The sequence below is a fragment of the Plodia interpunctella genome, chromosome 10 (genome assembly GCF_027563975.2).
Source record: "Plodia interpunctella isolate USDA-ARS_2022_Savannah chromosome 10, ilPloInte3.2, whole genome shotgun sequence".
NCBI lineage: Eukaryota > Metazoa > Arthropoda > Insecta > Lepidoptera > Pyralidae > Plodia > Plodia interpunctella.
In genome coordinates, this window is record NC_071303.1 from 844,959 (window position 1) to 854,105 (window position 9,147).

The 9,147-nt window shown below is 40.6% G+C and overlaps 1 protein-coding gene across 1 annotated transcript; it reads left to right on the forward strand.

Moving 5' to 3' along the window:
* The first annotated feature begins 1,325 nt into the window (after positions 1–1,325).
* Positions 1,326–2,111, forward strand: LOC128673251 (uncharacterized). The gene has a single exon (XM_053750981.2). It carries the CDS (start codon positions 1,326–1,328, stop codon positions 2,109–2,111), a length of 786 nt encoding a protein of 261 aa, XP_053606956.1.
* Positions 2,112–9,147: the final 7,036 nt, after the last annotated feature.

The following is a 9,147-nucleotide window of genomic DNA, read 5'->3' on the forward strand; positions in this document are numbered from 1 at the left end:
AAACATTAGTTTAATTCAGTTTTAGTTAAACATCAGTTTAAATCTAATGTTTTTAAACATTAAACGAATGTTTTATTACAGAATTTATAACGATTAAACTTATTTTATGTATCGTTAAGTGTCCAAACTTAATAAGGGATAAAATAATAATTATATTATTTTGTCCTTTCATGACACTAAATTGGACACTAATTGGTAGAGGTAAAGTGTGCAGCAAAGGGTTAAAAGTCAAAACAGAAATTATATTTTCCCTCCACTATTCAAACAAATTTGTTAAATAGAAAGTATTATTTAAAGACATATATTTAAAAATACGAGCGTTATAACCAATTTAAAATACATCATTTTAAACATTGTGGTTTCAAATAAATGTTACATCATAACAAATCAGTCAAACACACTCTATCGAAAGTATTTTGTCTTTAATTTTCATTTCTAAATCTTCACAACTCTGCGTTCATTTTAGGAAGTGCTACAAAGAGTTCGTTTAATAAAACACGAATCGTCTGGACTAACATTACGATATTATCTGTCGAAACGTCTTCCGCATTAATTTCCTGTAATTAATTTACAATATTTCAAATACAAACAATAATATGATATATTATCATAAATCTTGTGGCGTGCCCACATATAATATCTATACAGTGGTGATATGTAGCGGGAGCTAGGTGATTATGCTCGACCGCCACAAAGGGAAGATCTTCCCGCCAGGCTAGGTGTTGCGCCTGGGGAACCGCACGGCTCCGACGGTGTCATGTCGGAGGTTGTATTTATGCTTCCAATCGAAAACGCACTGTCTGCGCGGTCTAGGCTTGTTAGCTGTCCATAGTGAGTCGACCGTTGTGCCATCTGTCCGTAGTGTCCTGGATCACTTGTGTGGCTTGTTATTAGTTGCGTTTGGTCGGCTTTTTACATCTGCGCCGTTGTGCATGTGGCGTGGTAGATGTCGCCACATTACTCCTCCCCAAGACCGAAGGTCTGATGAAGTCTTGATGTGCAGTCTGTGCTTCTCGTGTGTGCCATGTTACTCGATGTCCCAGTGAGTCGGGATGCGTAGGTTGAGCTCGTAGTCTGCGGTGAGTCGAGACTGTCGTGAGCGGAATATGACTTGTTGGCACCGGTCCCTACATGGCTGCCACGCCGGTGAGTGCGCGCGTCCAGACGTGGGCTGCAGGGTGCGTCGGCGTCGATGAAGTCGAAGAGAGTTGCGGGTGCCAGAACCAGGAAGCGCGTTGCGTCGGCTGCGATGGTCCTGTAGATGCCCTTGAAGATGAGTGATGGCTTGCTGCTGCGAGTGACTGTTTGCTGCTGACTTGAGACCAATGAGGGTGCGAGGAGTGATGGTGAAGATTGGAGAGTACGACGTTGGCGATGGCTGCTTCAATCACGTCGGGTGTGATGATGACGAAGGCTGTTTTCAATCACGTCGGGATCACACTGAAACAAAATATTATTATGTCACTGCGCAGCTGGAACCACGGTATGCTGCTGAAGTAAAGGATATCATTGTTGCACCACCATCGAAAGGCAAATACGAGAAATTGAAGTCGGAGTTAATTAGAAGATTATCAGCATCGAAGGAAAAACAGGTTAAGCAGCTCCTTATGCATGAGGAGTTAGGCGATCGTCGACCTTCACAGTTCCTTCGCCATCTCCAACACCTGGCAGGGCCTAACGTTCCTGAAGATTTTTTACGGACAATCTGGACCAGCCGTCTGCCTGCTAACCTGCAGACGGTAATAGCATCCCAGCCCGATTCAACCCTTCAGGCTTTAGCCGATCTAGCAGATAAGGTTCACGAACTCGTACCTTCAGCCCCGCAAGTAGCAGCAGCCAGCGTATCTCCTGATCCAACAATTGCCAAGTTGACAAAACAGATCGAGGAACTGACTCGCAAAGTTGACGCTCTCTCGTCAAAAGATAGGAGGAATCATCGTCGATCAAATTCAAGGTCACGTAGTAGTTCCCATAGCCAGCGTGGTCGTCGGTCGCAGTCAAATTATAGAAGATATCCTGTTTGCTTCTATCACTTTAAATATGGAGAAGAAGCTAAAATGTGCCAACAACCGTGCGACTACAAACCGGAAAACTCCAGAGGCGGTCGTTAATGGCGACAGATGACTGCCCTATTTCATACAGTCGCTTGTTTGTCACCGATCGGAGGACTAGAATGCAGTTTTTAATCGACACAGGCAGCGACCTATGCGTGTATCCCCGTTCTGCTGTTAAACAATGGCGAGATCGCACTACTTATGGATTATTTGCAGCAAACGGGACACCCATTGCAACTTATGGAATCATTCACTTGGAGCTTAACCTTGGTCTTCGACGGGATTTCCCCTGGCGCTTCATAGTCGCCGACGTAACCAAGCCTATCATTGGAGTAGATTTCCTCTCCTTCTATAATCTTGTAATAGATTGTCGGAATCGTCGTATAATTGATAATAAAACATCACTGTCGACAATTGCGTCACTAGCGACTTCAACGACCAGCATATCATCAGTAAAAACAATATTTGGTGATTCGAAGTACCACAAACTTCTCAGTAATTTCCCGGAAATAACACGTCCCTCTGGTACACCGCGAATACCACGGCATCAAACTGTCCACCACATACGGACAACGCCAGGCCCGCCCGTTTCATGTACCCCAAGAAGATTAGCGCCGGACAAACTGAGAATCGCCAAACAGGAATTTGAAGCCATGCTGAAGAACGGAACTGCCCGACCATCGGAGAGCCCCTGGGCGTCGCCGCTGCACCTAACTCCTAAAAAGGACAACGGATGGCGACCATGCGGTGACTACAGGATGCTCAATGCCCGCACAATTCCTGATAGGTACCCCATAAGACACGTACAGGATTTTACTCATCACGCATCTGGTTGTACAGTGTTCAGCACTATTGACTTAGTAAAAGCCTACAATCAGATACCGGTAAACCCGGAGGATATCCCCAAAACAGCGATCACCACGCCCTTTGGAATGTTCGAGTTTATGTTTATGACATTCGGTCTCAGAAATGCTGCACAGACATTCCAAAGGTTCGTTGACGAGATGACCAGAGGCCTGGATTTCTGTTTTTGTTATTTAGACGATTTTTTAATCTGCTCACGTGACGAGGCGAGTCATATGGAACACCTACGACAAATATTCACCAGACTCCAAGAATTTGGAATGGTCATCAACACTTCCAAATGCGTTTTTGGGACATCAGAGGTCAATTTCCTAGGCTACAATGTCTCAGCGCAGGGTATAAAGCCTCTGGATATAAAGGTTCGAGCCATACAAGAATACCCGGTCCCGAAGAATGTCAAGGAACTCCGTAGATTTCTTGGGATGATCAATTATTATCGCCGATTTATTCCAAAAGCAGCGAAGATACAGGCTCCTATGAACGCACTATTGACAGGATCAGTCAAAGGCTCTTCTCCTGTTGATATTACCGGAAGTCTGCTGAACGCATTTGAGGAATGCAAAACCAGTCTTTGTCAGGCAACTCTTTTGGCACACCCAGACCTAGAAGCAAAATTATCATTAGTAACGGACGCATCAGACACTTCTATGGGTGCAGCTTTACAGCAGCTGAAGGACGGCGACTGGCAACCCTTAGCTTTCTTTTCTCGTAAGTTGAGTCCATCACAACAGAAATATTCTCCTTACGATAGAGAATTACTTGCCATCTATGAAGCCATCAAGCACTTCCGCCACATGCTGGAAGCTAGACACTTTACCATTTTTACGGACCACAAGCCAATCTGTTTCGCGTTCCAGGCCCGTAAAGAGAATTGTTCGCCGCGCCAATTCAGGCATCTGGACTATATCGCACAATTCACCACTGATATAAAACACATATCAGGGAAAGATAATGTGGTAGCGGATTGCCTGTCCAGGATAGCTGAAGTTACACAGCCCATAGACCTGACAGCTTTAGCGAAGTCTCAATCGTCAGATGCTGAGCTGCAGAACTTGTTGGAAAACACAGAAACAGCGCTTCGACTTAAGCAAGTGAAGTTAGATGGAACTGATATTCCCATTTACTGTGACATCAGCACAGGAATAGAAAGACCTTTCGTCACTGAACCATTTAGAAGACAAGTGTTCGAAAGTATACACTCATTCAGTCACCCTGGTGCAAAGACTTCTGCAAACCTAGTTGCTCATCGTTTCGTCTGGCCAGGAATAAGAAAAGATTGCAGAGAATGGACGAAAACATGTCATGCTTGTCAATCGTCAAAGATTACCCGACATGCGTCATCACCTCTCAATTCATTCAGTCTTCCTAAAGCTCGGTTCCAAAATGTACATATTGACCTTATAGGGCCTCTCCCCATTTCAGATGGATGTCGTTATTGCCTGACAGCAGTGGATAGGTTTACAAGATGGCCTGAAGCATTCCCAATAGCAGATATCACAGCAGAAACTGTTGGAAAAACCCTGCTACAAGGTTGGATCTCACGCTTCGGATGCCCCACGGAGATCGTTACTGATCGCGGCAAGCAATTTGAATCTTCGCTATTTAGGTACCTGTCTGACATAGCTGGATTTAAACACAAAAGGACAACGGCATATCACCCCCAATGCAATGGCATGGTAGAGAGGATGCATCGTCAGCTAAAAGCCGCGATTACCTGTCATGGCTCAGCAAACTGGACCGAAACGCTACCCTTGGTGCTACTGGGCATGAGGAGTGCCATTAAGGAAGACTTGCAAGCGTCACCCGCTGAACTTCTTTATGGCGAAACCCTAAAACTTCCTGGAGAATTCTTCAACCCAAGTTCAGTCACATCGACGGACTTGACCGACTTCATTGTACGACTTCGTAACATTATAAGCAATATTCGACCAGTTCCAGCAACTCGTCACTGTAACAAAAGCATATTCATCTTCAAGGACATGGAAGCAGCAACTCACGCTTACCTTAGAGATGACAGTGTAAAGTCTCCACTCCAGCCGGCGTATTCTGGCCCATACCAAATCCTTGAACGAAAAGACAAGACATATAAATTGCTAATACGAGGCAGAGAACAAACTGTGTCAGTAGACAGGCTGAAACCAGCTTACCTCGTCAGTAATAATCCGGTTGCGGAACCTAGCTCAACTGAAAACAGAAAAGGAAGAAGCGCTGAGAAAACTGAGGGGTGGAAAGGAGAAAATGTAGCAAATGAAAAAGAAAATCCTGAAAGGGAAAAAGAAATTAAAGAAAATAAGACTGAAATAGATAAAAACATTCAGATTAATAACAAACGCACTCGTTTTAGAAGAACGATAAAGCCTCCGGCCCGTTATCGTCCGTCCTAGGACGGCCTCAGGGGGGGAGTGATGTGGCGTGCCCACATATAATATCTATACATATAAATACTTTATTTATATATCAACATATATATTTGCTATTTATAATAATTTCATTTACCTCGCAGTACGACGAGTCGTGCCGCAGATCTGCAGTCGTGTCGTGATATGTAGCGGACCTAGCACAGCATGCGCGCAAGAGGTCGAAATTTGTCCACTTCCGCGCAGACGGCCGCTTTCACCGTCTCGTGACACACCGATGATGTCTGCTGCACCGTCCGCATGTTGCCTGCTTTGTCGTCGACGCTATCCCTGATGCATGCGCTATTTTACATCCTTACTTCCTAATAATTGTATTGGATAGTGTGAGAGGTGTTCATATTACCGTTGTAAAAGAAGATTAAATAATACTGTTGGAACTCCACGAATTTCATTTCATCAACTCGTCCGTGGATTCCACAATCTAATTACTTGCATTTGAATTTGAAAATAATTGATTAATTGAAATTCGAATCTGCGCAAAATTTAAAAATATTTTAAAGAATATTATCATTAATTTCATTATAATTTATCGTAAAATGAATTTCTTACGATAAAACTTTTATCGTATATTGAAAATTCTATTTTGATTCGGTTTCGCTTGAATCGTATTTTATTGTAACGTGACCTCATGATAAATGTATTCAGGACTGATATCTCAATATATAAAATTGACCAAGGGGCTTACCATCTCTTAACGCGATCCACTTTACGACCTAAACTGAACTGCATCGCAAATTCGTACCAATGACTTAATTTTTTGTATATGAATGCGATTAATTTTAGGTCCTTAAATTGAACTGAGTTGCATTGGAATCGTTCTGTAAAAGTTGATGGTAGGCCTGCAGGATGCACGTTTCTGCACAATATTTTCCTTCTGGTAAGAGTCGATCAAAAGTTCCACAAATGAGTCAAATTAATAATTTATACCATGTGATACAAACTGGATTTGAATCTGAGACTATTCGGTTCAGAGGCATGAATCCTAACCACAAAACCACTATAGCTGACTAGCTAAACCACCTGGACGAAAGAAGCTGACGCTGTAACTACAAATTTTTTTCACTGTTGAATTGAGTTAATTTCACTTTCATCCTATCAGTCCACAGATCACATAACTGGATCAAAACGCTGGTCGTGACGTCGATACACATCAGAAACCCATAAACTTACTAATTCCCATCATGTTATGGTATAAAATAAATAGTGGCTCGTGAAACGGACAAGTTATTGAATTATAAGTTTGCGCCGTTTGGTTTGTGATGAGAGTGACAGGTTTTGATACTTTTATTCCTTTTTACCGCTTCATTGTTTATTAATACATGGAAAGTACTTAAATCAGTACATCCAGATCTTTATCGTATGTTCCAATAATTATAATGGATAAATAAATAATTGGAAATTTTACTGTGATAATATGTTATCACACACAAGAAGGCATAATTTATAAATCCTAATATATTATTATAGAGGTAGAAGTAAATGCGAAAGTTTGTAACAATGTATGTGTGTATGTTTGTTGCTCTTTCACGCAAAATCTACGGGACGGATTGTGATGAATTTTGATACACGGGTAGAATATAACCTGTAATAACACATAGGGTACTTTTTATCTCGAATTTCCCACGAGTGTGCCCCGGGGCGCAGCTAGTAACTTGTAAATAGTGTAACATTGGTTCCGCCTAAGAATAGAAGCAATTCAATAGGACGATTCCTCCCGTGGATATCATATGATGGTAATGATAGAAAAATATATAACTTTGGCAGCTGGTAGGTAACAATAACCAGCATTTAGCCAAGGAGGGTTCACGTCAGACAGGTCATAATAATATTACAGCGGAATAAAATAATTAAGACATTTTTTACGCTTTGCGACCTCACAACCCCGTATGAAACTGGGAACATTATAGCGATAGATAGCGAATTATGATATTTTCAATGACCGTCTTGAAATCATGACAAATATTTTGACCTGTGCACCATGGCAACGACAAAATTCAAAATCGGTACAGCAATGTCACCAATGCGTTTAGAACCCATATAACATACAATTTTCTATTTTTATGTATGTGATAATCTCGATTTTTTATATCTTGAACAATGTACTCGTATCAAATCGGATTAATTAAATGTAATTTTGAGTACATCATACTTACACAAATATTAATATAATTTCAGAAGTGGCCTTGACATTGAAACATGCAACCCACGCAAAGTTCAATGAGCAAAAAGAACCATTATTACACACCAATCATAACAAAATTGTGTTTCGTTCTTAATGATCTTTTTTCACACAGCGTAATATCGGATGTGAAGTGTCAAGTAATTTGGTCGTACTACAGTTTGAAGGAAGTGCTTGTACTAGCTTTGGTAGTAAAAAATTGAAATATAATAAATCAATTTGGAGGTTGTATTCGTGGTTAGTTCGACACGACGACGGGCTAAGGGCGAGGTCACAATAACGTGTGAAGTAATTACACTTTGGCGATCATAATGCAAGTGAATTTATCCGTATAATTAAGCTATTCGTTTAGTATATATACGTTTATAAATTTATTGGTGAATTTGATATGCTTTTATCAATTTTTAAAATAAATGGTGTGTTAATACTTTTACTTACTCCTAAATATATCATAAATTTTGCTTACATATATGCAAAATTTATAATAATAATTTATGGTATTCCTCATGGCTGAGGGTCGTGGTCATTACGTGGAATGAAACACACACAACTTTCTTGGTATTATTAATGGAGTGCCTTGCCATTGCCTTCTCCATTTCACACACAAGTTAATAAGAATCAACCAGTGTGTGTGGTTTCCTCACGATTTTTTCCATCAGCAAGTGGTGGTCGATGAAAACTACTATACATGAGTCAGATTAATATACAAACTCATGTGGTACGAGTAGGATTCGAACCTGGAACCTTTCGATCCACAGGCGGGCGTCTTAATCATTACACCACCACCGCTTCCGCATCCGCATATAAATTTAGCCTTCTATAAATAGCCTCCCATAAGAATGAACTGTGTATTAATATCCTACATAATATAATTATATCTACATGAAAATGTGATTTTAAAAAAGAAAATTAGTAAAATGGCCGTCACTGCTGAGACCAATCAGCACGTGCCTTCCAAAACTCATCTCTAAGAGTTCAAGATAATAAGTTTTTGGTCACCCATCCAATGACTGAACATCACGGATCAAGCGTGCTAACTCCTCATAAGATTAGCAGATTTTCTTTTTCAAGTCAAATCATTTTTTGTTTGTATAAAACAGTGCAGATCATATTCCCATAGGCAGTAGATAAATAGAAAGCGAAGCAAGTTATTTGAAATAATATTTTTTCATTATAATTAATTCTCCGTTTAAAATGAGAATTAATTTACAACATTCTTTTTTTTCATTATTACAGTTCTATTTTCAAATTTTATTCTATTCTCCGTGTTGTTATTGTGAAGCCAGCCTTAGTGTCGTGCCCCAACTGTTCTCCAGCGATCACTTTGGATTGATATTCACTTATTTATTTACAGGTCATTACAACCTTCTTTATGGAACGGCTCCGCGGGAACCAGCCAGTTGAAATCGAAAGTTCCTCTATAACAAGATCATTTTGTTAAAAACGAGCTATTTTGCTAGCGACCGATGTTAAGTTGTAGGTTGTACCAGTCAACTTTGACGTTAACTTTAACTCTTTACTTTAACTAGATTAAAGTCACCGTTAAAATTGACTGGTGCAACTGACTAATAACATTGATTGTACTTGATAGAAAAACGGGTGAAACGGAACACGGGAAAAAATTAGTAGTCAT